This window comes from Pyricularia oryzae, chromosome 4, assembly GCF_000002495.2.
Source record: "Pyricularia oryzae 70-15 chromosome 4, whole genome shotgun sequence".
NCBI classification, from domain to species: Eukaryota; Fungi; Ascomycota; class Sordariomycetes; order Magnaporthales; family Pyriculariaceae; genus Pyricularia; species Pyricularia oryzae.
Window position 1 is genome coordinate 4,231,625 of NC_017851.1, and position 27,554 is coordinate 4,259,178.

A 27,554-nucleotide genomic window follows, 5' to 3' on the forward strand; every position below is an offset into this window, starting at 1 on the left:
CTTGTGAACATAAAAGGCTCCCTTCCATCACGACGCGAGACTCAGGGACGGGAAAATTCACTTTGCCTAGAAAAGGCATGTACGCACCTAGGTAGGTAGGTGGCAGGTACCTAGGTACCTGCCACCTACCTACCCTACAGATCAACCCGACTAAACTTACCAACCTAGTTACCTCTGGCACCAGACTTGATTGAACATTTTTAGGTCCCACCAACCCCACTTTACAAAAAAGGGAGACTGCGGCTGGCGCCTGACTTGGCTTGCGGCACTGCACAGGATCAGACAAAAGCAAACGACCCACACCCAATCAGGAAACAGAGCACCGGGTTGATCTGGCTTGTATGACCGCGTTGCGCATATAAACAAGCCCAACGTCCCACCAAACCCCTCGCTCGCTGGCCTTTCGGGCACGGCACACAGCTCCCAGCCCTTTCTTTTTCAAGCTGCAAAAATTCATACAATAGATCGGCCCAGCTGGCCCGAGCTTCCACACGCCAAACCCAAATTGACTATATTTCTTCCCACCCAAGCCACCCTACCCCTTTATTCCTATATTGAGTTTACTTGACCTGCACGGGCCCCTTTTCTTTTCTCTCTCTCTTGCGCTCTCGAAAGTTAAATCAACGCCTCGACAAATAAACCCCCTTCAGCACTCTGTTTTCGGTGTTGGGATATTGCATAATCGTCATATCGCATACAGCTTTATAACCGTGATTTTTCTCCCACGGTGTAGTGCTCGTGTGTGTGAGACCAGAAAGCATCCACGCCTCAAAATTCAATCGAGCTTGACTGTGGGGTGGCTGCCTGATTTGACTCGCCTACCTCGACCCACCCATCTGCGGGTACCAGTGAACTGCTCAACTCAACGCTTGTGTGGGTAGTCTCATTGACCGAATATCAAATCATTCGGGTGTCATACAACCGCTGGGCTTACACCAGGCGCAGGTCGGGCTGAGGCCTACGCAGCCTGCTAGCTACCTTAGCATATCACTTACGAAGAGCATCGCGGTTGCCGGAAGAAGCCGGTTAATTGCAGCTTGGTTGTGGCGTACTATTCCGCAGTGACACGTTTTCCTCCTTCAAGATCGTCTTCAAACGATAGACAAAAGACAGTGGGCCGAGCATAACTCATATCACCACCGCATTTTGTTACCTCTCTTTTTTTGTTTACTGGATGTCAGTCAACCCAAACCCCCTTTTTGACTTCCCGATTCCTCAAAGTTGCAAAAGTCAGTCCATGTCTCGTTGTCGTGTGCTGCTACTTCTGCCTATCTGCCTGTGCAAGATGCAGGCCCCTGCCTCAGCAATCACATCACAACGTCACCTGCACCTGCCCGCGGATGTCTAGCGCATCCATAACGGTGCAGCTGCAGATGCCCTGGTCATTTTTTTTTGTTTCTATATTGACATCGTAGTGTCCCTCCAGTATACCTACATTATCCATCTAATACCTCCATTTCTACCTACCCAGCCTAGGTAGTCAGTCTAGACCCCAAACAGACAGACAGACACATTCAATCACATCGATTCTCATCGCAACCCACTCACACGTTGACATACATACGTCTATTCCGAACACACCAAACACGCTCTGACAACATCCGCTCAGCATTCTTGTCCAAACCAAGCAACCAACCTTGCCAGCCGTTACAAAGTAACGCGACAACAAGAGACGAAGAATTAGATTATTCTAGTCTCGCGTCAAGTCAAAAGATTGCCAAGGTCCAGGGATCTTATCCTTGGCAAATCCTGGGTAGCCTTTTGCTGGACCTATCCCACCAGCACGCACGCACGCTCTTTAAGAGCAGCCCCATACCAGATCGACTCAAGAGCAAACGGACCTCTCGCTATGTCTTATGCGCCTGCAAGTCCAGATCTAAGCTCGTTTTACAGCGGGTCGGCGGATTCTCACAACGCGGGCCACCACCACCACCACCACCACTCTTCGTCGTCAGGGTTTGGGTTTCCGGTGCAGGTCTCGAGCTCAAACCCAAGGTCCCGGCCATTGAGCCCACCACACGGTCTCACGCTGCCCGGCGGCCCCACTTCAAGCGTAACCACCAACTACCAAGCGAATCGCGTCGGCGAAGTGCATTTTTCATTGCATTCCAACCAGCAACATCATCATCACCTTCACACACCTTATCACGAACATCCCTACTCACTACACACTCCAATCTCTCCCCAGCCCAATCCCTCCCAGGCTGTGCACGCGCAAAATCACTTGCACTATATCCATTCACCCTTCCAAACACAGAAAAACATTCAATCGCTTCAGATTGTGCCACCATCAAACCACAACATAAACACGTCCCAACCCGGCCCATCACCCATTGGACTGCAGTACATTCCACCCTACTCGGCTCAGCAGTACAAATCTGAACCCGACGACGCTTTTTGCTTTTCTTCCGTACAGGAAATCCCTCAGCGCGATCTTTTCCCGCAGCAACCTCACAGGCGCTCTTATTCTCAGCCTCATTCAGACGCGACTCGGATAAAACCTGAAGTCAAATCTGAGGAGCAGTACGGCGTTCACTCGCCCCAAAATATACGCATAAAATCAGAGACTCAGCCGTCATATCCTCTGCCAGAAGCCATGCCGCCAAGAAGATCAGCGGCGGCTGCACAGCCGTCTGTCATCGCCTCTCCTGTCAAAACCAGATTTCCAACGGCGCGCATCAAGCGCATCATGCAGGCTGATGAGGAGGTCGGCAAGGTTGCCCAGCAGACACCAATTGCCGTGGGAAAGGCACTGGAAATGTTCATGGTCGCCCTCGTATCCAAAAGTCACGATGTGGCTAAGGACAAAGGCGCCAAACGAGTAACGGCTCAGCACCTCAAGCAGGTCATCGAGTCGGATGACCAATGGGATTTCCTGCGCGAGATAGTCGGGCGGATCTCGGAGACTGAGGAGAAGGCTGGGAGGGCTGGGGGCAGGGCAAAGGCCGAGAGCTCGAGTGACGAAGAGGTGCCGGAACCAAAGAAGAAGGGTCGTGGCGGACGGAAAAAGAAGGTCACCTAGGGCATGGTGGGCAGTAATGTCCAAGGCTTCTTGGCTGGTATTTTCTTTGATGTCACGAGCACGATGATAGCATAGCATTGATCATGAAAGTTTTATTGTTGGCTTCCTATCCGATTAACCGTGTCGCTATGTCCTTTGGAGGTCGGAGAGACTTGATGGCCGACAATATGTACACCGGAAAGCAAGCAACCTGAACTAGAACTAGTTCTAGAACTAGTTCTAGTATATCACCGTATGGCCCCCAAATGCGGGGCTTTGCCCGCACTGGCGTTATATTCTGGGTAGCGATGAACCGAACGATGAGATGGAAATTTGAGGTGTGATACTTGGTACAGCACTGCGAATACGGTCCTTCAAGACCACTGAGGTATTCTCCGTCGCAATTGCTGGTTTAAATATATACCTATATATATACATATGTATGGGCTCTATATGCATATCATCAGGACAATTAACTATAGTCGAGTCTTTGTTGCTTCTCTTTTTTTTTCCACCCATGCTGTAACGGCCACCATGGGACGAGCTGTGGAATGCGTGTCCTCAACGTACATACATTTTAACCATAACTCCCACCAAATGGGTCCGATCTATAAAATTTTCTAAACAGGCCTCATGGCAGAAAGCAGAAAGCCGCGCAGATGAGACTAGCTTGGGTTGTATTTCCATATGAAATTTTATTGGTCAGAATGCGACAAAAAAAAATCGTGTCCACACTAGGGGGAGGGGCCTGTTTTTTCCTTTTTTTTTCCTGGTCCTGCAGATTACGTATCGCTCGTCAACGGCAATATACCGTAATGAGAAATGCGACAGGCGGCAGACCGCTATGCCTGAGCATGAATATCAAGCACGACATGCTATATACAGTGGCATTGAAGGCTCCACAGATTCGATCTGGAAACGGCGTCATGGATGAAGTGCATGCATACCCCGAGAACAGGTTGACGTTGGCGACTTATGAACCACATAAATAGGTGCCTAGCAAAGCGTACCTTGGCTAGGTTTAAATTGGTGGCTAGTGAGTATTAATAGCTGGACCTGGTTATACTTTGGTATGTACTACGTATTGGCTGATGTCGCACTTTTGTTGCATGCAAAGAAAGCAACTTGGCACGCGACCTAACTTTGTACAGTACGGTACTTGGTAGTGAAGGAATCAGGGGAATGGACTGTTGTTCCCCGCAAACGGTCCCCGTAAAAGGTAAACCAGGGACCTCTGCCTTACGTGGGTGGTACACAAAATGAGACGGGTTGACGGCCTGTTGTGGTTGTCCTTCTTAAAGTGCTATTTGTCTTAGTGCATTGAGTACTCGTCGGCTGTTTCTTTACAGTTATCCCTGAGCTCCCGCATCTGTCAATCTAACAAATAATCGTCAAATATCTTGATTTCTTCTCTCTCTTCCATTTCTTGCTTGCTTACTACTTAATGTATTGTGCATCTTTTTGTGGCTTCCTGGGCGGTAGGGTAGGCAGTATTAGAAAACCCAAAGTGCTCCAACTAAGCCAAGGACCCTTGCCCGCGCCTTTGGGTACCGCTACTTGGAAGCACCCAACGCTGCTATACCCCCATGTCAGGCCTGCTGGGGTCGGGTCGGTTACGCCGGATTTACGGGTTCCCACGGGGAAGTTTAGCGCGCGCACCCCACCATTCCATCCTCGGGGCGGGCTTTGGTTAGTTGGTTCCTTTCTCTTCGTTGGTTCCAGTCTTGCCGAGTGCCTATCTGCCTATCATATTGCCCACCGTTATTCTATGTTATCTGCGAGGTTTTGGGTGCTTTTCGGCTATCGTGCATACTTGCATTCTGCCCTTGCTATCTACCAATTGTACCAGCATCTATTTCCCTGATTGCGCCCCTTGCCCTTCCAACTTCTTTTCGAGGGTTTGTGTCTTGACTCATTTCGTCTCTGATGATTTCGCATCTGCGTGTACTAGGCAATCACCGCTGCTGCCGCTTTTGTCTGCTTTTCGATAATAACACATAGAAGCTTCTGCTGAAGCCCATGCATGCTGTCCTTTTCCCAATCGTCGCTGTTTCAACGCGGCCGCAAGGACCGGGAACTCGCCGCCAGCAACCACGACAATGAGATTTTAGCACGGGGCGGGCGTGATCCCCGGGACCAAAAGTCCTCCCACAACATGCCCGCTCCGCCTCCTCCGCCAGACAACAACCGGCCAACCTTGCAACAACTGCTACCTGACATCCACGAGGATGCCACCCAGCCCTTCTCGTCCCTGTTCGGCCCATCGTTCGACAGGGCCACGGTCGAGTCGGCCGCGCAGCTAGCCGACAGAAGCATCTTCATCACGTCGACGGGCAGCCGCTTCCGCCTCGAGCGCATCGACGCAGAGCCCGCCCCCAAGCCGCCGCAGCAACAGCTCTCGGCGAGCTGGGGTTCGAGTCGGCTGTCGGAATTGCAGGCGCGACCGGCGCACAGATCGACGCCACCAACGGCCGCACAGTCCCTTCCCGCCGATTCCCCACTCCGCCCGCAGCAGCCATCGTCCCCAACATCCATCACATCCGCAACCGCTGCGTCGCCGATACATAGAAATGCGGTATTACCGTACACTGGGTCTCTGTCGGGGGGCGATGTGCTTACCCCAGACAGCGCAGGCACCGAACATGCCACGGATAGGATGAGGACACTGAGCTTGGGCGAGGATGGGTTCGGGGCCACGGCTTTATTTACACATTCTGATGGTGGCGCACAGGCTGCTGAGATCTTGACCGACTCTCAGTCGGCCGAGAGGCTGGCTATTGGAGGAGAGTATGTTAGCGACTTGGACACGCGGCCATTATCACCACCGGACTTGGAGTTTACCGACTACGCAAGGGTTCGCGGCACATCATATTTTGGAGAGAGCAGCTCGTCGCGGACACATGAAGACTATTTGAGTAGATCGTTTACGCACCCGGATCCTTTCTCACCACCCGCTTATGCGCCGTCACAAATCCCGGGATTCCAGCCACCCCGAGAAAAGGCACCCTCTTCGGCACGGAGCTCGTCGTTGCCTTCCCTAATGGAGCATTCTAACCCTGTCGCGCTAGGGACTCCGCAAGCACCTACTGCGATACCTACCTCACCACTTTCGACAGCGACCAGCGTTGGTGCAGGGTCGATTGCGCAGGCTTCTAGTGATCCCGAGGAAGTGGGCGGTTACTTTTACGATACACAAACACCTATAGTGGTAGGTCCTGACGACCCTCCACCTCCAGTGCTTGCTCGTTCTGGCACTGCACAGTCTGCACACACCCCGCCGGACAGCCTAATCGCGACACGGGATAATGTATTACCTGGGGAGGACGTGTTGTATGACGGCGCCGTCAAGAGCGCGCACACCCTGGTTGGACCATTCGAAACCGGGCATTTGAAAGTCTTCAGGAATAACCTGAACCATGATCTCAGGTTCCATTGCAAAGTAGGCAACAACACCGAGATACACTGGATGAAGGGGATCAAGGCAAAGATGGTTCCGTTTTACGCATACGACCAGCGCTCCGGCAACATCGTCATGATCCGTGACGGTGACGAGAGAAGCAAGCGCCAGGGCTCCGTAGCATCGCAGGCCGCAGCCTACAGCAGCGCGGCCAGCGCTATTTACAGGTTCGACGCGTTACACGACCTTTTTAAGTTCCAGTCTCAGCTGACGGGCGAGTCGGTGGTCTTGGACATATCGTCAGTCAAGTGGATCCGGCTCGCGCGCGCAAACAGTCGATCCGTTGAGATGTACAGCTCGGTGCGGCTGCAGATCTGGCATGAGCCGCGGGCGCGGCGGGCGGCGCAGAGCGATGTCGCCTCCTTCATTACGGCTGGCACAGCGCTATCCGGACCTCTCCGAGATAGGACGACGCTCAGCGCTTCACGGCTAATGGTCTTCCTTGGTCGGGCGGAAGAGTACATCACTGCCTTCATCACGGACGACGTTGAGATGGAGCCGAGGGGGCACACATCCGCCAGACTGAAGCCGAGGAAATACGGAGGAATACATAAGCGGAACTCAAGGCCAGGTATAAGAGGTATGCGATTTTGCTTAATCTTTCTGTTTTGTTTTCTTTCATTGTTTTTATATTTTGATTTCTCATATGCTCGTATCCGACTAACACTGCGTACCCTTAGCTCGACTTGAACAGAAAACAGGGGGCGACGTGGCTAGCCTTGATATACACGGAGAACCATACGACCCAGACGTTGAGCAGGGCTTCGAGCTATATAAGACGTTCGAGATCGAATTCGAGAGCGAGCCGAGCCAGGTCAACTTCTGTTCCGCATGGGCTGAGGTGATCCAAGAGCGGCGGGCTCAGCGGGAGAGGCTGCGCAAGATCCAAGAGGACATGCGCAAGGAGACTTTCTCGCCTAGGGAGGCGTTATCTATCCTAACATGAATGATTGGTTGGAGCTCTGGCGTCCTGGTTTTTTTCTCTATACTCTATTATATTGGCTTTTTGGTTTTGTTTTATTTTGTTTATATTTTCTTAACTTGTTCATCCGTGTATGCTTTTGAGAGATTGGTTGCACGGTCTGGAGTATCTCAGGAGCACAGCGGGGGGTTTCATACTTTTCTCGGAGTTGATATTTGGGTGCACAGGCATATTCCCGCTTGCTATGTCAAGAAAAAAAGATCCTGATTTGGAATCACTGCAAGAATTCCTACTAGTTCTAGTGCTAGTGATAAAAAAAAAAGAAATACTGACTTTCGTATTTGTGACTTGATACGCCGCAAAATATCTTAGGTCCTTCTGCAGTGGTGGAAACATGCCTAAACCTAAATGATCGCCCAGTCGAGGCACACCGTCTCAGCCGCTCGAGGTTGTGACGATGTGCAGTATCCGCTATCCGCTGGGTAGTGAAACAGGCGGCTGTTGTGCGGGATTTGGGGAAAAAGAGAAGGGCACTGCCGCCGGGCGGAGGCAGGGCTGAGGCATAAGAACCCACCCAATATTCCACTTGCTGTCTTCGGTAGGACATTTGAACCAGAACCTTGTCCTAAAAGCTGTGTGGCCAAGGGATATGTTTTGTTTGTATTCGGTGCCGGTTTGCCGTTCCAGCCTTATCGGACTGCCGCAGACAAAAACGGTATTTACGAATCAGGACGGGTGATTGGGGGAGGGTAAGCTGCACGTGTCGGAAATCTACTGTACGCTCCACGAAGTACTTGTTTTCCCTACAGCAATGGTCCCTATTCGCACAATACTTTGTGCGAAAGTAGTACAAGAGACACTTTTTCTTTTGCGGTTTCTGTCAGCCCCTGCACCTCCCAAGACGTCGCCGAGAAGTGCAAGACAAGACCGTTGGTTCGGTAAGCTGATAAGAGCGAAATGTTATTGGGGTTGAGGGTGGGGGAGGTTTTGACGTGGGTTGAATACACAAAAACAAAAAACACAACCCGGGTTCGGGATCCCGGTTTTTGGGACCGTCCCTTGGGGGTTGTCTGTTAATTGTTTAGACAAGATAATAGATAATATGGATTACTACTGAATCCGATTTCCAAATCCGTATGTACCTCTCTAGGTATAAACAAAAATATCATGCAAACTACGTCCACGGACAAAAAAACCGAATAAAAAATTAAAACAGACCAAAGACACGTCGCCAAGACCGTAGGCCATCCTTTGTAGGGTAATGCTGGGGGGAGGTGGTATGATTGACGATGGGTGGAAGGGTGCAGGTGGGGTTTTAGTGGAGTAGCTGAGCTTAGTGTGTGTGGGTGGGGTTGACTGTTTTCTAATTAGCAGCGCAGGATTTATACGTGCCAGCAGTTTCCTGGTTTCTACCGGTATTGCCTTGTGCAATAATGTTAAATCTGTACTTCGTAGATAAAAAATCCATGGAACCTAGGTTGAGCCTAGTGGCGCAAACCGTTGTTGTCTGGCACGTGAGTAGACAGAAATCAAGAGATTGTAGAAATGTGCGGTTTAGTAGACATACGAAGTTAGTCACAGACTCCTCCCGTTGGTTATTTCTCATGGACGAATGTGAAAAGAGGTTGGCGTTAGCGAGAGGGGGGAAGGGGACTTTTGGCAGTGTCAATCAAAAGGAGTAAAAATGAACGAAGGCTTGGAAGGGTTGCATACAGCGTGACAGACTGTCGGGTTGTGAAGTGGGTATTGATTTTGGGAATGAAGACGGGTACTAATATCACTTGGCTTGCTTGGGCAGGCCATGAGAATTGAACAGACAGCGGTCTCCCCATGGGCTTTGTATCCGCCGTTAACATGGGATGTGCCGTCTGTCTGGAGAAAAAAAAGAGACCAGAAATAGAAAAATACAAATGCTTTCCACTTTCCTTTCTTATTTTTATTTTTATTGTTTTTATTGACTGGTCTCATCGATTTTTATTTTGTCCATGCTGAGTGAAGACTGTCTTTAGCTTGTCAACCTGCCCAGCGGTCCCTTGTACTTAATTGGTGCCGAGTTTGAATAACGCTCCTGTACAAAGGTGCAGTACTCCGTCAATTCCGTATCTTTCATGCCCTCATCCATGCAATCACTAACCCAGAACCAACCAGTCCAGCCAGCTGAAAGTTCTTACATAGACCACGCACACAAACACACGGGAACCCACGCTGACCTTTTGACATAAAAAAATACCAATTCCAGTCCTATTTTACGGCACTTTGCTGCTCCCTTCATCCCTTCCCTTTTTTTTTCCCCACTCCCTGCAGCTATCACATCAGCCCGACAATCATCTGCCAACCAAAGTGGGTTCGGGTTTCTGTTCTTCGTCGACAGCGATCCTTGCATAATACCCTGGAGGCTTCCGTCCCCATTTTTTCCCCTTCTTCATCCAGCGTACCTCCACTCCCAAACCTGTCAGCTTTACCCCGAAATCCCACCCCTTCCCCCTTTCCCTCTCGTTACTTCATCAAGGTTGCTTTTCAACCGAACAAACCGTGTGCCAGTTTTTGCACGTTCCCGAAAGATATTGGCTGGCAAACGGGGGGCCTGTCTTTGATAGCCCAAGTCAGTCCCTCCACGGGCGGCACGCGAGCAGCCAAAACACGCAAGCCATCGGCGCTTGTCTGTGTCGATCTCCGCGCCTTGCCTACGAGAGACATTAAGACCGTTTTTTTTTCTTACTTGCACCGCAAACGCGCTCCGACTCGCCCGTGTGTGTCTACTGGGCGGTTGTAACTCCGAAAGAAAGTTCCACGCTGCCTGGGATGAACCCACCCGCGGCCGCGCAACCGATTTCCACTTCATCACCTCATTACTTAGGAGGCCTATAATTCTTTTTCATCATCTGGCTTCAGAGACTTTTCCATTTTAATTTAATTTATCATCTTACTGGGGGAAACCAACAGGCGAAGTTTAAACGCCTTTTGCCACCACCTGGGCTGGTTCTGTCCAGCCCTGGCTCTCACCTTGGACTGTTCTGGCACGAGCAGCGTACTCGTCGCCGCCTCCCCGCCAAAATGCAGGAACCGACGATATACCGTGCCCCGGTCACTTCTGCGGACCCGGGTGATCAGCCCACTAGTGATGAGATTACGGGTTACCAGAACATGACGGTGATTGACTCGGCGCCCGAAAAGAGCGACGACGGCTACCGGGACTTTGTCATCCCAGAAGACAGGAAACTGGGCGTCTTCTCCACCACCCTGCTCATTATCAACAGAGTGGTCGGTACCGGCATCTATTCGACACCGTCCGCCATCATAACCAACACGGATAACGTTGGTGCGACCCTTCTCTTCTGGGTGCTGGGTGGGATGATGACCTTTGCGTAAGTGATTTTCGTAGGTCGTGGATTGATCATGTGCCGAGGCTTTGCTGACATTGTTACTGGCTGTAGTGGGTGAGTAGTTCGTTACGAGTCGGGTTCTAGGCTATTTGGACCATGCCGGAGGTTCATGTGACTTCAGTTGCTGACATTAACGTGTGCATGAAGTCTGTTTGTGTACTTGGAGTTCGGGACTGCACTTCCCCGTTCAGGAGGAGAAAAGGTTTACGTAAGTCTGCCCTTGAATCATTTGCACCCTGCCATAGAAGGATTGCACTCACACATTCTCATGCGGGATTGTCGTTCAGTTGGAGAGGGTCTATCAGAAGCCAAGGTATCTGGCTACATGCATATTTGCGGTTCAGTTCGTGCTGTTTGCCGTCTCGACGGGCAACACAATCAGCTTCGCTAGCTATATCTTCAAGGCCGCCCTTGGGGATACAGCCAGCATCGAGAACGGCGCGACGTCAGATGTGCGGACTAGGTCAATCGCCGTTGGTGCCATCACTCTCGTTTGCCTCATCCACGCGTTCCTACCTAAAACGGGCATCTGGCTTAGCAACATTCTTGGCTGCTTCAAGCTGGTTTTGTTGCTCTTGGTCGTCTGCGCAGGCTTTGCCGCCCTGAATGGTCATATTGCAAACCCAGCCTTGAGGCCAGACAATTTTTCTACCTTCCAAGGCCAAGGGACCATTATGAAGGCCCCTGATACGAAGGCCGCCGGAAGTTATGCTATCGCTCTTTTACAAGTGCTCTATGCATACAGCGGATGGGAAAACGCCAACTATGTACGTTTTCGCCCCTGAATGCCCTGGGGAGATATATCCGCTATTTCGTGCAATTTCACTCACAAAAGCCCTACAGGTTCTCACGGAAGTTCGCGATGCTCCTAGGACGCTCAAGATTGCGGCACCCATGGCGATTGCGTCCGTTACTCTGCTGTATGTCCTGGCCAACATTGCATTTTTCGCCGCCATGTCAAAGCAACAAATTGCGGACTCGAAGGTTATTGTCGCAGCCGCTTTTTTTGAAAACGTGAGTTGATCCTAGTAAAAAAATTCCGACTTGGACTGCCACGGGGATTACTTTCTGACATCAATGCGACAGGTTTGGGGTGAAGGCACCTTTACCAAGCGAGTCGTGCCAATTTTCATTGCCCTGTCGGCGCTAGGCAACGTATTTGCTCAGTCGTTCGCGATGCCTCGAGTCAAGCAGGAACTCGCAAAGGAGGGTATCCTGCCGTTCTCTAGGGTTTTCGCTAGCGACTGGCCCTTCAAAGCCCCTTCCGGTGCCATTTTGCTGCACTGGATCTTTACCGTCGTTTTTATCTTGGGCTCCGTCACGTCGGATTCATACACCTTTGTCACCAACGTGTTCATCTACACAGGCAACTGGATTAAACTGCTCATTGGAGTAGGCCTTCTCTACCTCACCTTCAAGGTCTCGGAGGGCTGGCGGGAGCAGCGGACGACATTTCGCAGCTATCCATTGCTTACCATTTTCTGGATTATCTCGCTGCTCTACAGCGTCGGTGCTCCATTTGCTCCCAATAGGATGATTGACGCCGTACCTTTCTGGGTCGTCCCAACGCTGGGGACGAGCATGCTCGCAATAGGGGTTGCATATTGGATGGTTTGGGCGAACTTAATGCCGTTGATTGGGTTCCAAATCCAGCACGAGGTTATACAGCTGCCCGATGGCAGTGAGAGGGTCAAATATGTGGTAAGTCGAGATGCGGCTGATCGACAGTTGACAAAGCTAGTTGATGCTAATGTTGGAAACAAAATATCGACAGCACGTTCCTCGACAGCGCGTTCCTCGACTACGGAGGTCTAGGGTTACATAGTATATATAGTTGATAGCGGCAATTTATGAAGTCATGATCGGACGGGCAGTTTTCTTTGGCCCTCTCAAAAAGCATTTATGGTAATCATGGCAGGCGTTCATTGATAGCAAAAGGTAGCGTGTGATATTTTTGGAATTTCACGGAGGTTAGCATTTGTCTGATGATTTTGACTTTTTGGACTGATCGAGCCTACTGCACATCAGTCCCTGAACATTGACTACTGAATCAAAAGTATGCATACCTGTACGTCATGGGGGAATCTTTTTACTTTGCATCCACATATGGCCAGCCTTACGGGGTCTTTGCAGGCAAAGAATCACTGAATGGAACATGATTGAATCGATGAGGGGTTGAGGATGAACCCCTGGCCGAGGAGCAATAATGGTAGAATACTCTTGGTATGATTATTGATGAAACTGGCCAAATGACATATTGATCTTGGGGGATTTTTTCTATGTTTTACGACAAGGAATATCCAGTGGATTCGTATACCTTGCCTACTGTACGTTGTATGTGCTAGAATTGAATGATCTGCTTGTTGACAGACTGGACCTGACCCCTGAGAAACCCTACTTTTTGGTCTGAGAACGCGGGGAGCTTGCTTTCGGCTTGACGGCATCAATCAGATGCACGCGAATCGTCGTGGGCCCCACATTTGGCGTCGGCCACTGCAGCCGATCCGAGACCTCATTCGAATTCAACACATATCAAATGCTTCGTCAATGCATGCGTGCGGGCTCGAAATTTGGGAGTACAATCTGGCCAGCCCCTGAGACAAGAACCCAAGGAGAAGAAAAACCACAGAGCATAATAACGCTACGATTGAAATCGACACGACACATCTAGACTTGTCCTTCCTTCCACAACTAAATTTAGCTCGACTACCTAAACAGCCCACCTACGAACACAAGCAGAGCACCGGAGTCGATCCCGGCAGCTAGCTATGACGGACGTCTGCCCGCCGCTTTGTCTATACGATCCCGCCGCTTCCGCCCGCCTCCGATGAAGGCCTCCTGAACTCGTTGCTTTGGATTTCCGCTTCTCATTCAGGCCTCGGTTTTCTCGAAAGCCAAAACCCACCCAACTTTCCAGAAAAAATAACGAAGCGACATCGTTTCCCCCGATCGCTGGTTCTGTCGGTAGCGACCCTGGTGGACCGCCGTTTCTCCCACCCACCCCCCCCCCCCCTTCCTGGGCATTTCACCTCTCCGCCGAGGCCCGCCGACCGTATACGCACCCCGACTGCAGTTCTCGTTTCCCAAAGAAGAGTTTCGATACTCAGATTACGTCAGTTATGTCTTGGGATCTGCTGCAGCGGTTTTTCGACAGCGACGTCTTCAACTCGAATCCATTCCTTTCGGTCTCGTACCTCTCGTGAGAAAATGCACCACCAAAAAAGCACCCTCCCCTGGCCTTCGCCCGAGGAAAACCTGATGGCTGATGTTTCTTTGGCGCTTGCAGGCGGTATGCAGACCATGTCGGGATACACTACGTCCTCTGCAACAAGCTTAGGCAGTTCCCCTACGAGGATATCGAGTTCTTCCTGCCGCAGCTATGCCATTTGATAATAAGCGTGGACAACGAGTCCATGGCCCTGGAGGAGTTTCTGCTCGACCTATGTGAGGAGTCGGTTACGGCAGCGTTGTTGGTTCGTTTTGCCCGCTACCCCTCAGAAGAAGCTGCCAAGCCGCCCCTGGATATCACCATTATCCGCCCCCCAATCAACTGGCGACCGCCTGCAGGCATACAGTACGACTGACTGACCGAAAAAATACATGACGCTCTGCTCAGACATTTTGGCTGTTCCAAACATACCTACACGACCTCTCGTCGAATCCGCAGGCTGAAGCGTTCCAAACGTGTAGGAGAGTTTATAACAAGGTTCAACACATAGTATTTGGACTTTCGGACTCGGCGAGAAATGAGAAGATCAAAGAGAACACTTTACCCGTCATGGTGCTGGGCAGCTTCATCATGGCTGCCATAGGCGTCCCAGGCCTTGCGACCTGGGCTGGGCCGCTGGCTGTTGCTCAGGGCCGGAAGCCAGTGCCGGCGGATGCCGTCTCGGACCCTGTGACGACGCTGCAAAGCCCGACCGAACAGCTTAAAATCAGCCGCGCGCATACGATCAACGCGACGACGTCGAGGTCAAAACGATCGAAAGACCCAGGGCGTATCACAAGCGCCCCCGATCCCAAGATAGTGACTGCGACTGCGACTGCGAACTCTGGGACTGCCGCCGCCGCTAAGCCTCCGAGGGCACCCAAATCGCCACGGCCGACTTCCTCATCTGGGTCGCGCACCCCTGTTAATGAACCCAAGCGGCCATCACAGCTGGATATGCTTGCGGTTGAGGCCCGTCTTAGCTCGTCATCGCTGCCGCTACCAGACATGCGATCACCGCGGATGCAAATCACGCGCCCCACGTCTCCAGTCTCTGCTGGGCTCAAGCCTTCTGAGCCCATGACCCGTAGGCACTCGCACCACGCAAAGGCCATAATTAGCCAGGACGACATGGATTCGGCACAGAAGACCAGGCTTTTGAGGCAGAACTACTTCAGGTGCCAGACTGCCTTCCTGACGGCGCTCGAGGATATTTCGAACCGACTGGTAATCGTGCCCAAGCAGGCCCGTCTCAGCGCCCTGCGGGCGGAGCTGGCCCTCATCACACAGGACCTGCCGGCTGAAGTCGATATCCCCGTGATCTGTCCGCCATCCATGCCCCATGGCTCGCCCGGAAAGAGCAAACACCACCGCATTGTGAGGGTCAACCCGGCTGAGTCGACAGTGCTGAACAGTGCAGAGAAGGTGCCGTACCTCTTGATGGTCGAGATCCTGCGGGACGACTTCAGCTTCGATCCGGACTCGGCTGACAACCAGAGGCTGCTATCGACGCTGCTGGCAGAGCAGGGATCCCGTAAGAGGATTTTCGACCTGACGGAATCGCCAAGGATTCCTCTGGCCAGGAGTGGCAACCCGGAGCCGGTCGCTCCCGACAGCGTCTTTGAGCCCACAGCTGGCGACCTTGGCGGCTCTGGAGTCCTGGGGGCTTTTGACGATTCATCGGGCAGCGGTGAAAAGACGCCGTCGGTAGCGGCGCCGGGAAGCAGCAGCATGCAGAGGTTGAGCAGCAGCGCGACGACCATCTCGACGCTGTCGGAGCCTACGGCGCGGAGCTCGGCCACCTCTACATCACGATCCAGCAGTCCTGGACCTCGCAGGAAGCCGGTGGTGACAATTAGTACACGCGCTGTCAATGCTGGCCCCTCGACACCTGCGGTAGAGCAGCCAGACTTTTCGGCTTTGGCAACGCACATGCGCGCTGCGTCGCAGATGCTTGCACAGCTTGAGGCTACCAGTGGCAAGCGGCCAAAGCAAGAAGTGGCTGCCATCCGAGCAAAGATCATTGCCAGTATGCAGAGCTTGGAGGAGCAGAGCTTTGATCTGGATGATGGCAATGGTCCGACATTTGATTTAATAATAGCAAAGGCAGACGCTGCCAATGCGGCGGCGGAGGCTGCGGCGGCAGCAGCGACGAACGGAAATGCAGAGGCGGGCGAAGACGGCGAGGTAGAAGCGCCCATCGACCCGCCCGCGGACACGACCAACGCTGGGGCTGCGCGCATGGAGAACGACTTCAAGACGGGTGGTCTTCAGCGCAAGGGGGATCGAGACGATCCGAGCGCAGCCGTGTTTGGAGAGGCCTGGCACGTCAAGAAGGAACGTATCCGGAGGTCCTCTCCGTATGGCTGGATGAAGAACTGGGACCTTGTCAGCGTTATCGTCAAGACTGGTGCCGATCTGCGGCAGGAGGCGTTCGCGTGCCAGCTCATCAACGTCTGCCACCGCATCTGGGTCAACGCGGGCGTCCCCGTCTGGGTCAAGCTGATGCGGATCCTGGTGACCGGCGAGTCTTCAGGCCTGATCGAGACCATCACCAACGGAGTATCGCTGCACTCGATCAAGCGCAGTTTGACACTGTCGACAATCGAGTCCGGACAAAACCCCCGGCGGCGGATCGCGACGCTCAAGGACCACTTTGTCAAGGTGTTTGGGCCTGTCGACAGCGAACCGCATAAGGCGGGCGTCGATGCCTTTAAGCGGTCGCTTGCGGCGTACAGCATGATCTCGTACATACTTCAGCTCAAGGATCGTCACAACGGCAACGTGCTGGTCGATAACGAGGGACACATAATACACATCGACTTTGGATTCATGCTGTCCAACTCTCCGGGCGCCGTCGGCTTCGAGGCGTCGCCGTTCAAGTTCACGCACGAATATCTCGAGGTTCTGGGAGGTATCGGATCACCTGAGTTTGAGGATTTTAAGAAGCTTTGCAAGCAGGCTTTCCAGGGTATGTACAGACTCGGGGGCGGTCATGTATATTTTTACGATGCAAACCAGAAATCTCACTAACACGATCCGGGTTAAATAACAGCACTTCGCCGAGAAGCTGACAATATCATCGACCTCGTGAGCATGATGGGACGCGAATCTAAGATGCCTTGCTTCGGGGCTGGCATAGCGCAGACGTCCATCAACCTGAGACAGCGATTTCAACTTCAACTGAGCGCCGACGAGGCCGAGCAGTTTGTCGACGACTTGATTGGCAAGTCGCTCGGTAGCTATTACACACGACTGTCAGTTGATCCCAGATTCTCATGGCTTTTATATGTGCCTTTTCTTTGCTAACATTCGCCTCCACTCATGCAGCTACGATACCTTCCAGTATAGGACGCAAGGAATCTATTAGATGTGGGCAGGAAACGGAGAAACGATTTGATTTTGGTTTATCTCTTTTTTGTTTCTTTTTGGCTATACCATCATGATGCGGTGCGGCGCGGCGAGATGTGATATTGTGGAGCCCTATTCTATATTTTACCCTTATTATGTTTCTGTTTTTTTTTTTTTTTTTTTTTCTTGGTTTTAACGACGGTGTTGAAGGCATCTGGGCGGCGTTGGGCGAATTGCCAGGATAGAGACCTTGAAAATGTCAATATCAAGGCCAGTTGGCTATGGTTGTCTAAAGCCTGAAAGCGTGCCTGGGCTTTTCTTGATATTGTCCCGCTGTTGTTTGTGCTTGGGTTCCGAACTTACTACCAAGCTCATCTCCCTTATAAATTCTGCCATTCATTCTCATTGTTCATCAATCATTCGAGCAGCCGAGCTTTCTTTGTGGAATCAGGGCAGGTTTGAATTAGCTCCATATCCTACTTTTGGGATTGCTTGCCTGCCATCCACCTTTCGAGGCTGACTGGCACGGTCTGCTTTCCTTCTTGACGAATGGGTCATCCGGACTGGGTGTGGATATCAGCAACTTTGCTTGTTTTCTCTACAGCACACAGCTCAACAACTTGTTGGACCGCGTAGTCAGAGCCCGCTCGCGACTTTGATACCAAACCAGCCTCATAGTTTTCCAGACTTTCTTGAAAACCGTGGTTACGTTTATTCACTTCTGTCTACCTCACCTTCTCATCAGCTTTTGAGCGCCAGAGATCTCATACTTTTTCTACATGTCTGGGCTTCTTATTCTTGTTTCTTTCTTGCCAAAACTCGAGGGTCGATTTCACACAACAAGGTCCAAAGGCCCTAGAAGCAAACTCTGGAGAGGACAATGCCAGCCAACGAGAATCGTCTCGGCCGCCGTGCGCCGGGTGAGTGGACAGAGTTTGAGGTGCAGCTCGCCATCTCGCTTATATGCAGAAAAGTGCATATGGAGAAGCCGCCGAAACAGCGCGGGGAGCGTAATATCCAGCATGGTTGCATTTCTTTTACCAGCACCTCTGATTCCTCCCCTTGAGTAATTTCTACTACACCCAGCAAAGTGTATTCTCTCGTTTGCGCTATGTGTGCAGATGCTGAACTATCTTGGGCCTAATTCCCAAGAAGGTCCACCTAACAAAACAAAATGTCTTATTCTCTCTAACCAACTTTTTTTTTTCTATTTAGCTTTGCCAAACATTTCAATGCAGCCCTCAACCCCAGCTCGGCCAATTTCCATGAGGAGGACCTCGACGAGAATGACGTGTGCGACCTGCTCGAGTGGCTGCTGAGGGAGAAGAAGGGAGCCATCGCCCGTGTGGAGAGGCTCGGCGTTCGTAGGATCTCGCGGGCCAGCTTGTTGGCCTTTTCGCCGAGTAGGAACTTTACCGGCACGCTGGTTGAGTGAGTGAGATATCTTTCAGGCAACGAAGGAGTTTTCATCTGTTGTTTCCCTCTTCTCCAAAAGCATAAATGCTAATGAAAAGAATTGTCTTTTGTTTAGATGGAATCATGGCGGTCGACGGGATGCAGTCATGAAGAGGCCCCAGGGCGAGCGGCGGCGGAGGTTTCTTCCGAACCCAGGCGAGAGGATCAAGAAGCGCAAGTCTGGTGATGAGGAGAGTGACGGCGAGCTGTCTGATGGTAAGTTGAGACAATGTACATGTTGATACCCCAGCATCGGATCGAATCGGAGGCAAGACAAGTATCAAAGAGTCATAGAGCCTATAGCTCACTCTCTGGGAGCTGGACTGACTCCCCTCCGTGTTCATGAAGAACATGACGAGAAAGGCGTGTATGTTGCTGATATAAAGACTCTATTGTAGGTGACATCATCGACCTCAACCCCTTTTACCCGGAGCCTACAGAGAAACCAGGCTTGTCACTGGACAAGAACGTCGACGGAAACAAGCCCACGGTGATTGCACCCAATGAAGGCTCCAGCAATAACTCTATTGCCACATTTGCGAGCACACTTCCAGAATTGCAACGTCGGGATACTGCTGGATATCCGCTGACGGCACAAACCAAGGTCCATACCAGTCACGGACAGCAACAAGATCATGCTCTTCAGGCCCCATCTTTCCACATTGATCCTGAAAGCGGCATGGCTGAGGTGGTTCAGCAGAAAGTGGAGTGCATCGAGGCTAGCACAAACGCCATTGAACAGCCGCAGCTCCAAGGGGCTGTATGCTCCACGCCTGCCTATCCCGTCGACAACCGCCTCATTCAGCCTGCTGCGGCTCCAGCCGCCGCTCCGGTCTCCATGAAAACGAAACACCCCTTCTCTACTTTTGAGACATTACAGAATGGCAGCCAGCAAGCCGTCACTCATAATATCTCTAATGATGGTGGTGCTTTTGGCAATGCGAACGGCGCTTTCACCATGGCCAGCTACGACGCATACCCCCACAACGGTCTGACAGGCATCGGTCTCGAGGAAAAAGCGTATGTCGAGACACGGCCGGCACCGAACCCTAGCGGCACCGCTTACTACGCAGCATCATCCCCATACGCGCTTGCTGCAGCGACACGACCGCATGCCCAGGCATCGGTAGCCTCGTTCGTCGGTGGCATGGACGGCAGCGTCGACAGCATCCACCTGCAGCACAGAAACCTCGCAATGCCTCCCGCGGAAGATTTCTTCCACACTAGCTTTGACGATCTCGTCGTGTGGGACGGCAATGTCTGATTTATTTATTTATTTATTTTTTTTCTTGGGGTGGGGGGTTACTCGTCCAACTGTCCGGGCATGCCTTGCCCTTTGTGACACATCTTGATCTTTCCCGTCCCGTCTGATATCTTTGGCGTTTCTCGACTGTTGGGGTGATCACACCACTTTGGTCATACGGACAACCAGAGCTGCAGTTAAATTGAGGTTTCTGGTATATGGCTTTGTTTCCCTTCTCTTCTTTTTCTTCATCTTGCTTCAAGGATACTCCAGCGAGGGAGGTGCTGGCTTTTCTTTATCGAGCACGTGTAGACTTCTACGCACTATGTGACCTCTCTGAGGTGCCCTGCATCTACAGCTATCACAGCTTCTCCCAGTTTATATTGCCCAGGACAAAGTATCTGTCGTTCCTGGTCGGATCTAGAAAGCTCTAATCTCTTCTTTCATCTTACCTTTTCTTTCCTCGAGCAAATGCCACTTAGCCGTGCTCCAGCAAGCCAGCGGCTGATGATGGCGAGGATACCATCACGGACTCTATTTACATCATCGCAAACTACTTTGCTAAGAGAATACAGTGATACTTTGGCGGGCTTGGTACGGACGGCCCCAAGAAATGTCCGGGATGGTCTGAATACCATTCATCTATGCTTCTGATTGACCCAGGGAAACTTGCATGGTCACGGCCCCAATAGATTAAAATCGCTAGAAACGATAGAAGATTAACACAGAGAGAAGTGTCATTTTCAAGGTACTCAAACGTTGGGAAATCGGGTATGCCATACTGAAAATAGGGCCAGCGTATACTCTTAGACATCGAAGCAGCAGAAACTACCCATCGGCTATGAAGGGAAATAGTAGAAAAAAGAGGGAAGAAAAGACAATTTGATCGCGTCTCATTATAACTCCGGATATAATCGAACAAGCACCAGCATACAACCTACCTCAAAACTTTCAATCATCCCCTACCAGTCACCATCGCTGCACTCCTGGCTGCCCGGCAGACCTTGGATCGTGACCTCAAAGAGCGGGATCTTCTTGGAGGCGCCAACTACCGAGTCGCATATCTCCGACAGGTCATCCATGTGGTACGCCGTCATGTCGTACCGCTCCTCGCCCAACAGCGGGGCCTTTGGCAGCACGAGCTCCTTGAGCACACACACGTTGCAGCTCGAGGCGGGCACCTCCTTGGGGGCGCCAAAAGCGTCCCGGTTGAGGTTGAAGTAGCGCAGGGCCGCCGTGGTGATGTTGCGCCTGGTAGGCACCTGGCGTACCATCATCTGCTGCCGGCGGCCGGCCCAGGTGATGCCGATCTTGACGTCGCGGGCGGACCGCATGCCCGGCGCGCCCGGCGGGCCGGACGGCACAGGCACCTCGACGAGCTGAGGGACACGGAAACCCTGAGGTGGGCGCGGGCGCCAAGGGTACCCGGGAGGCGGATTGCCCCGCAGGCCGGGCGGGGGGACGCTGGTGCCAGGCATGACCGGGGGGCCAGGACGTATCACAGGGGGCGGCCGCATGCCTGGCATCGGAGGCACACCCATGCGTCCCGTAGGCCCCGGCGGTCTGATGGGGCTGCGGACCCTAGTCCGCGAAGATGAGCGGTGTTTCTTTGAACTTTTCCGGGTCTTCTGGGCAGGTGGTCCTCCATCATCGGACAGGTTTGAGACTGACGTGGCGTCCGAGTCGTCCGAGTCTGAACCGGATGATGAGGCCGACATCTCGCTTCCGTCATCCTCCCAGTCACGAGGCTTGCTGCGGCTCTCACGCACAGGCGCGAAACCGTTGGTCAGGATGTGGTGGTTGAGGGCCTCGGCCGTTTTGGCGTGGAGGAGCTCCAGGGCTTCGACCACGGTGGTTCCCACATCGGAGAAGAGGACTGAACGTGTTTTCCTGCTGCCGTATCCATCGCTCTTGATCACCATGGCCCGAAACTTGCCACCCTCGGGCTCCTTGGAGGTGATGATGTCCAACGTAGTATCTTCAACCGACATGAACAAACAGTTGTCTGGACCAGGGGTTGGAGGGTTTTGAAGTTAGCAAGTTGACAAGGCTGTAAAGGGGCTTGTTTGCGCTTGATGTTCCAAGCAAAAGAGTAAACATGGATCAACGCACCTAAGGTCTGTCTATACAGGTTGACGACTAGGAGATTACCTGATTGTGCCATGGCTGCGGTAGATGTGTTTGGTGGTGTTTGCTGTGAGAGTTCCGATGCTGCTGGTGTAAAATTGGCGAAAAGGACGAGCATTAGATCAGGAGGGCCAGCTTTGGACAAAGTAGATGTTCAGCCTGCGATAGGCTTTTTGCTTGAGCTTCCGATCGAAGCGAGCATGAAGAAGTAAACTAGGAATACTGATCAGAACAGTTACGGGAAACCAACCACTTATTTATACTAGAGTAGTTCGAGAGGAAAAATACCCCAGATAGGCGTAAGGACTCACCCATTTGTCGAACCACTGAGCTCTCGGCTGTTCGTACAGTGTCCAGGCTACCATCTGCATGCATTTCTGCATTCTGGCCCGGAGTTGGTGAAAAGTCGGGGACAAAAAAGTAGGTAGGTAAGGCAACGAATAGAAAGCCAAGGGCCACTTAAGAGGCCGACCCGACACCAACCAGCATACTGCATGTGAGTGACGTGAGGTACCCCGTTTACAGTAGAGTACCAGCAGGTACCTTGCACACACATACAAACTATGATATGCGTATGAGAACGGACAGGCTGGGGTTATCTGACCTCTCCGTATTACTGCCAGTGTGTCACCTAACTGACGCACTAAAGAGTCATCGCCAGCGTCGTACCCGAAACCATGAGAGAATCCGTCCAGTCTGCTGCATGCTGGAAGAACACAAACGGAGATGCATTCATTACAGGCGGGTAGGCTTCAATAGAAATGATCCGTCTCAAGAGTCATCATGGAAAGATAACCGGTCAATTCGTTTCGCAGTTTTGCCCGATCGAGGTGTCCTCGAGCCGCTTGAAGGAGGACCGCAGGGTTGGATTTGGATTGGGAGGCGATCACACTGCATGGATTGATAGTAGTGCCCCAGACCACCAAGGGGGACCTCCGATTGAATCGAGATAGGCAAGGCTCCCGGGGTGTTATTGCAAGGGTGGACGAGGGAGCAGAGGCAAGAAAAGATAATGAAAAGCAAAATGAAAACCAACACAAGCTTGGAACCTCGGCAAGTACTCAGCAGGCAAGCAAATACAAAACCGGGAAAGCTCTGACGACAATGGCCAGTAAAAGCTTGCCAGGTACTAGAAATAGCTGCTGCTGCTCTTCAATGATTGTGCGTCCCCGTTGTTGTCATGCAGGCTGTCTGCCACCTCGAGGCCTTCGGGTTAGACTGCATGTGGCGATCAATATCAACGTATGATACACTGGCATTCTAAGCTTGTGTTCAGCTGAGCAACATGTACCTAGTCTAGTTTCAGAATAGTCCACAAAGGCGCTGTCGAGGTACCGATAGTTAGTAATGTCACGGCAACTTTTGGTGCGACCAACTGACGGATGGGACGATGAGAGCTTTTGCATGTCCCTGAGCGAGGTGTAGTCGACCATCGATTTTGCTTGTCCTTTTTGATTCGGCTGTTGATCAATTTTTTGTACTGCAAAATATACTGAAATGCTCTCGTGAGATCGAAGAGGGTGTTGCCTATGGCATCACACACCAAGGTTTAGTCACAGTGCCGATCGCAGCGAGAAATTTGGGTCTAGTCTAGTTCTAATTCTAGTCTAGATAGATGGGGCTAATCCTGGAAAAAGAAAAATAGGAATGGGGGAGAGCAAAAGAAAGGCCAGAGCTAGGGAGCCTCAAACCCCGCATCGGAAGTGAGGCTGTACATGATTATGGTGTACGACGGCAGGAGCAAAATTGATGTATCCTGATTAGGATGGATGGGAACATGCGTTAGTTTCTACTCGCACTGTATGTCAAGGACTTGCTCATCACTCTAATCGGGCGCTCCTTGGAGCCTTGATAATAATACCTTGTACTATTTCGCTTTCTTCTATAATATGGTACTAACTCTTTTAAGTGAGGCAGACCCTGGACACGTATCTCTTTTACGTGCCTACGGCATGCCGGTAATATGCAACAAGTCGAGGCATACCCAAATTATATTGCACATAGTAACCCCAAGACTGTCCGAAACTGGACATCGTGCTATATCTCAACACCCCCCAGACCTTGACGCCAAGTCGCCAACCCGAATGCATCACAGCTGTGACCCTTGCTTGACTGGTCCAATCGTTGCCCGTAGTCTTGTATTCTCAATCATGCGCTCACTGATAGCTTCTCCAATCTTGACTTGACAGCCTCGACCAGCGCAGTCTCCCTCTCCAGAAGCTGCATCACCTGCCCAATTTTGGCCTTGCGCACCTCGGCCGGTATCTTCATGTTGGGCGTAGATGGCGATCCCGGCTCCGTCCTGCCGCCATCCCCTGCCGGGGATCCCTTCCTCTGCTGGTTCTGGCCCTGTTGTTGGTGCTGCCCCAGAGCCTGAGCCTGCCTGACCAGCTCCTCCTTGAGCCGCGTGACCTCCTCGAACCGCTGCCGGTATTGCCTGATCTTTGCCCCCGTTCTCTGCTGCTGCTGCTGCAGCTCCTCCCCGCTCGTGGCCACCACGTCGGACCAGCTTCCCAGCACGCTCGCCTCGAGCGCCTTGACTTCCTCTATCCACGCCTTCTCCTTATCGCTCAGCTCACGGCTGTGCGCCCGGCTTGTCTGCCTCTTCAGCTTGTCCATGCGCTCTGCCAACGCCTTCTGGCGCTCACTGACCTCCTCGAGCCGCCTCCTCAGTCGCACATCGTCAGGTATGCGCTCGCCTGTTTCAGAGTCAACGTCATCCTCGCCCGCAATCTTATCAATCTTGCCCTTGAGCATGTTCATCTTGAGCACCTGCTCGTGGAGCTCCGCCGGCAGCTGCTGCAGCCTTCTAAACAGCTCGCTCACCGCCTGATTAATCCGCTCCGTCTGGGCGTCCACGTGCTGGTGCGCGTTGGTGAGCAACGTGAGGATCGCCGGCGACAGCCTGATTTCTTGCTGTGTCAGAGCCGCCTGGTACTTGCTCGACCTCGCGAGCTTGACAAAGTCCGAGAGTTCGTTCTGCTCCCCAAGCGTGTCGGGGGGTTGGAACGTCGGCCGCGGCTCGCAGATGACTAACGGCTTGATATCCTCTTCGTGGGCGAACGTCGGGCTGGGCGCCCGGACGGCAGGCCCAAACTCGTCTTCGGGCGTGTCCAGAGTTAGTGCAACGGCAGCCTGGGGCGTGCCGCTCAGTACAAAGTGGCCCAGGTCTGGATCGTTGATGGCGACGCAAGCAGATAGCGGGCCCCCTTTGTGGGTGTATATGCGGTCCCTGGTTGATGACTGTCCCTTGACCAGAAGATCTATCCTGAAATCTGCACCGGACACCGAATCGCCCTGCAGCTCGCTCTCCAGACAGAAGACCCAAGGTGCTAGGGACACCAGTGTGATGCCGGCCGGATGTGTAATGTAAAATGAGTATCGTGATGTAACATCTTCGCTGAACATGGGCCATGCGTCCGAGGTAACTTCCATGGGTCGCATAACGTCCATCGTCTGAAATGTAAGAAGCGAAGGAGGATCCATAGTAGAGCCGAATCTGCTCACTTTGGATTTTAAGGGTGGAAGCCACTGTGCCTGGACACCGTCGAGATCCAGGCAAATTCGAAGTTGTCCGCTGGTGGAGACAAGACATATCACAGATAGTGACAAGCCTTCTGAGTCGTCTGCGGCAAGCTCGTCCTCATCCTCTTCCATCATCAAATCTCCCGTGTCTCCCTTCTCTCCAATGACAAAAATGTCAGTCAATTCCAAATCCAAATCGTCGTCACCCAGAACTTCCAAATCAAGATCGAAAGGACCCTGTAGCTTGGGAATGGCTCCGGGTTTTGCAGGTCGAGTGTAGATCTCCGAGGCTGGCTCAGTAACAGAGGCCTCGATAATCCGAGGCTCCTGGCTATCCAGATCTGACATCCACTCTAGCTGTTGCTGTGCTAGTTGCTTCTCGGAACCCGATATGGTCGGGTCGTCCTCAATAGCGGCAACCTTGGCAACAACCGAAACCGACAGCGACGGGATCAGAGTAGGCGGCGGTGCCCACTTCTGAGGAAGCAGCGGACACAGAGCGTAGACGTCGCCTCCACGCATGGCGACCCACAAGGTCATCGACGACCACGATCCAGAGCCACGGCCGCCGAAACAGGCGGCAGCCACTTCCATGTCGAACGAGTCGGGCGAGAATCCCTGGTTCATCGCCCCGATCGATGCGCTGAAGTCCTGGTCGAGGGATGTGCCATCCGCGAGCTTCCTCAGATCGATGGCGAGGGTGGGCGAGTCGAATGACCACCTGTCGGCGGCAGATAATTCCCACACCCGAACGACGGCATCGTCAGTGACGGTGACCAGGCATGAGCCACTAACACCGAGGGGATGCCAAAGGGCCGATGCGATAGCCGATTTGGACGTCACATGTGTGGTAGGCCCCAGAGTCCAGAACTTGGCCTTAAGAGGGCCACTGTCTTCGGCCGTCAGGTGTGAAGGATCCGGTAGCAGGCATACATGGACCGTATGTGCCGTAAGCACTGCGAGATAGTTTGAGTGTGGTGATACGATGAGCTGCCTGATGTCGTCTGCTACCGGCGTCTTGATAGTCTGTAGTTCCGCGAAGACCAATGTTGTTAGCAGGAGCAAACATGTAATCACGTATGGTCAGCATGATGGAAACAATGAGGTAAAAAGCCACTTACGCGCATGCCCTGAGCATGGCCAGAGGATCCGATGCCGGCGTTGGGTCCGTCATCCTCATGTATTGCGAAAGAACCGGAGCCATTCGAGTCTTCCCGTTTGATGCGCACACCACCCCGAGTTTGCCTCGACTGGTGTTGCTCCTTGAGGTACACGAGATCGCCCCATCTGATTTCCCGACCGTTGGCGACAAACACCTCGGTCCCTCGACGCGCTATCGTCCGCCTTGGTCCGGCCTTGGGCTTGCCCTTGGGCGCGTAAGAACTCCTCCTAGGGTCGAGCTCCGGGGGTGCGAATAAACTGTGACCAAGGGCCGGCTCGTTCAGCCAAGCTGGGGTGTAGCTGGTGATTTTCACCATTTTGTGCAGGTTGGGTGAAGACACTTCTTTTCGATTATGATGTATCAGGTCGACATTAAATTCGTGGAGCGCGTTACTGAGAGGGATGCTGGTCGGGATCAGCTAAACGATTGATTTTGTTTGAGCGAGACCGTCTGGTTTAAGCGCGCAAGGTCTACACACGTCTACGGGCCATATAAAACCGACGCGGTTGGCAGCAAAAAAAAAGATGCTATCAAGTGCATGCAGTTGACATTTTTGTGACAATAGGGAATGCCTGCCTAGAGTTCTTTCAGGCCCCAGCCTCAAATTTCTTGAACGCGCCGACGACCTCAAGCTTCTCTGCCGGGAAGTGACTGCTTATGTGGGGCACTTTTCTGTTAAGGACCCACCTTAGAACAAGCATTACCACCTCGTAAGGTACC

General features: G+C 52.4%; 8 protein-coding genes across 9 annotated transcripts; 6 read left to right on the plus strand and 2 right to left on the minus strand.

Annotated features, from left to right (window-relative positions):
• Positions 1 to 334: 334 nt before the first annotated feature.
• MGG_06302 lies at positions 335 to 3,124 on the plus strand (the record flags this gene model as incomplete). 2 transcript variants are annotated; one of them, XM_003717236.1, is made up of 2 exons in its annotated part: positions 335 to 1,176; positions 1,427 to 3,124. In XM_003717236.1, the coding sequence occupies one exon, from the start codon at positions 1,850 to 1,852 to the stop codon at positions 3,020 to 3,022; it is 1,173 nt and encodes a 390-aa protein (XP_003717284.1). In that variant the 3' UTR covers positions 3,023 to 3,124. The 2 variants fall into 2 exon arrangements, with proteins under 2 accessions (XP_003717284.1, XP_003717283.1); XM_003717235.1 differs by having other exon boundaries at positions 688 to 694; positions 1,138 to 1,450.
• A 1,598-nt stretch (positions 3,125 to 4,722) lies between these two features.
• Positions 4,723 to 7,739, plus strand: MGG_06301 (uncharacterized protein). The gene is made up of 2 exons (XM_003717237.1): positions 4,723 to 7,038; positions 7,139 to 7,739. Exons 1-2 carry the CDS (start codon positions 5,025 to 5,027, stop codon positions 7,402 to 7,404), a joined length of 2,280 nt encoding a protein of 759 aa, XP_003717285.1. The 5' UTR covers positions 4,723 to 5,024; the 3' UTR covers positions 7,405 to 7,739.
• A 2,695-nt stretch (positions 7,740 to 10,434) lies between these two features.
• On the plus strand, positions 10,435 to 12,588 carry MGG_12861 (uncharacterized protein; the record flags this gene model as incomplete). Its single annotated transcript, XM_003717238.1, has 6 exons — positions 10,435 to 10,745; positions 10,911 to 10,971; positions 11,051 to 11,530; positions 11,607 to 11,777; positions 11,850 to 12,464; positions 12,538 to 12,588. 6 exons carry the CDS (start codon positions 10,435 to 10,437, stop codon positions 12,586 to 12,588), a joined length of 1,689 nt encoding a protein of 562 aa, XP_003717286.1.
• A 1,233-nt stretch (positions 12,589 to 13,821) lies between these two features.
• MGG_12862 (phosphatidylinositol 4-kinase PIK1alpha) lies at positions 13,822 to 17,747 on the plus strand. Its single transcript, XM_003717239.1, has 5 exons — positions 13,822 to 13,962; positions 14,050 to 14,236; positions 14,380 to 16,942; positions 17,027 to 17,228; positions 17,302 to 17,747. The coding sequence occupies exons 1-5, from the start codon at positions 13,883 to 13,885 to the stop codon at positions 17,339 to 17,341; spliced, it is 3,072 nt and encodes a 1,023-aa protein (XP_003717287.1). The 5' UTR covers positions 13,822 to 13,882; the 3' UTR covers positions 17,342 to 17,747.
• A 455-nt stretch (positions 17,748 to 18,202) lies between these two features.
• On the plus strand, positions 18,203 to 20,041 carry MGG_12863 (uncharacterized protein; the record flags this gene model as incomplete). Its single annotated transcript, XM_003717240.1, has 4 exons — positions 18,203 to 18,242; positions 18,561 to 18,753; positions 18,854 to 18,993; positions 19,176 to 20,041. The coding sequence occupies 4 exons, from the start codon at positions 18,203 to 18,205 to the stop codon at positions 20,039 to 20,041; spliced, it is 1,239 nt and encodes a 412-aa protein (XP_003717288.1).
• Positions 20,042 to 20,711: 670 nt separating this feature from the next.
• On the minus strand, positions 20,712 to 22,463 carry MGG_06298 (uncharacterized protein). The gene is made up of 2 exons (XM_003717241.1): positions 22,133 to 22,463; positions 20,712 to 22,025 (listed from the first exon to the last, which is right to left on the minus strand). Exons 1-2 carry the CDS (start codon positions 22,263 to 22,265, stop codon positions 20,983 to 20,985), a joined length of 1,176 nt encoding a protein of 391 aa, XP_003717289.1. The 5' UTR covers positions 22,266 to 22,463; the 3' UTR covers positions 20,712 to 20,982.
• A 271-nt stretch (positions 22,464 to 22,734) lies between these two features.
• On the plus strand, positions 22,735 to 23,351 carry MGG_17194 (uncharacterized protein; the record flags this gene model as incomplete). Its single annotated transcript, XM_003717242.1, has 2 exons — positions 22,735 to 22,892; positions 22,963 to 23,351. Coding segments are annotated over 2 exons (296 nt in total), but the record flags the coding sequence as incomplete, so codon positions are not given.
• Positions 23,352 to 23,942: 591 nt separating this feature from the next.
• MGG_06297 (uncharacterized protein) lies at positions 23,943 to 27,444 on the minus strand. The gene is made up of 2 exons (XM_003717243.1): positions 26,794 to 27,444; positions 23,943 to 26,698 (listed from the first exon to the last, which is right to left on the minus strand). Exons 1-2 carry the CDS (start codon positions 27,148 to 27,150, stop codon positions 24,296 to 24,298), a joined length of 2,760 nt encoding a protein of 919 aa, XP_003717291.1. The 5' UTR covers positions 27,151 to 27,444; the 3' UTR covers positions 23,943 to 24,295.
• Between the last annotated feature and the right edge of the window lie 110 nt (positions 27,445 to 27,554).

Excerpts from the sequence above, each read along its gene's own strand:
- MGG_06301 (XM_003717237.1), top strand. The coding sequence starts at position 5,025 with ATGCTGTCCTTTTCCCAATCGTCGCTGTTTCAACGCGGCCGCAAGGAC. Across the intron at positions 7,039-7,138 it reads CTCAAGGCCAGGTATAAGAG|CTCGACTTGAACAGAAAACA; the intron begins GTATGCGATTTT and ends GCGTACCCTTAG.
- MGG_12862 (XM_003717239.1), top strand. The coding sequence starts at position 13,883 with ATGTCTTGGGATCTGCTGCAGCGGTTTTTCGACAGCGACGTCTTCAAC. Across the intron at positions 14,237-14,379 it reads CGGTTACGGCAGCGTTGTTG|ACATTTTGGCTGTTCCAAAC; the intron begins GTTCGTTTTGCC and ends CGCTCTGCTCAG. Across the intron at positions 16,943-17,026 it reads TTGCAAGCAGGCTTTCCAGG|CACTTCGCCGAGAAGCTGAC; the intron begins GTATGTACAGAC and ends GTTAAATAACAG.
- MGG_06298 (XM_003717241.1), bottom strand. The coding sequence starts at position 22,265 with ATGCTCGTCCTTTTCGCCAATTTTACACCAGCAGCATCGGAACTCTCA. Across the intron at positions 22,026-22,132 it reads CCTGTATAGACAGACCTTAG|ACAACTGTTTGTTCATGTCG; the intron begins GTGCGTTGATCC and ends CCCCTGGTCCAG.
- MGG_06297 (XM_003717243.1), bottom strand. The coding sequence starts at position 27,150 with ATGGTGAAAATCACCAGCTACACCCCAGCTTGGCTGAACGAGCCGGCC. Across the intron at positions 26,699-26,793 it reads GCCATGCTCAGGGCATGCGC|ACTATCAAGACGCCGGTAGC; the intron begins GTAAGTGGCTTT and ends GCGGAACTACAG.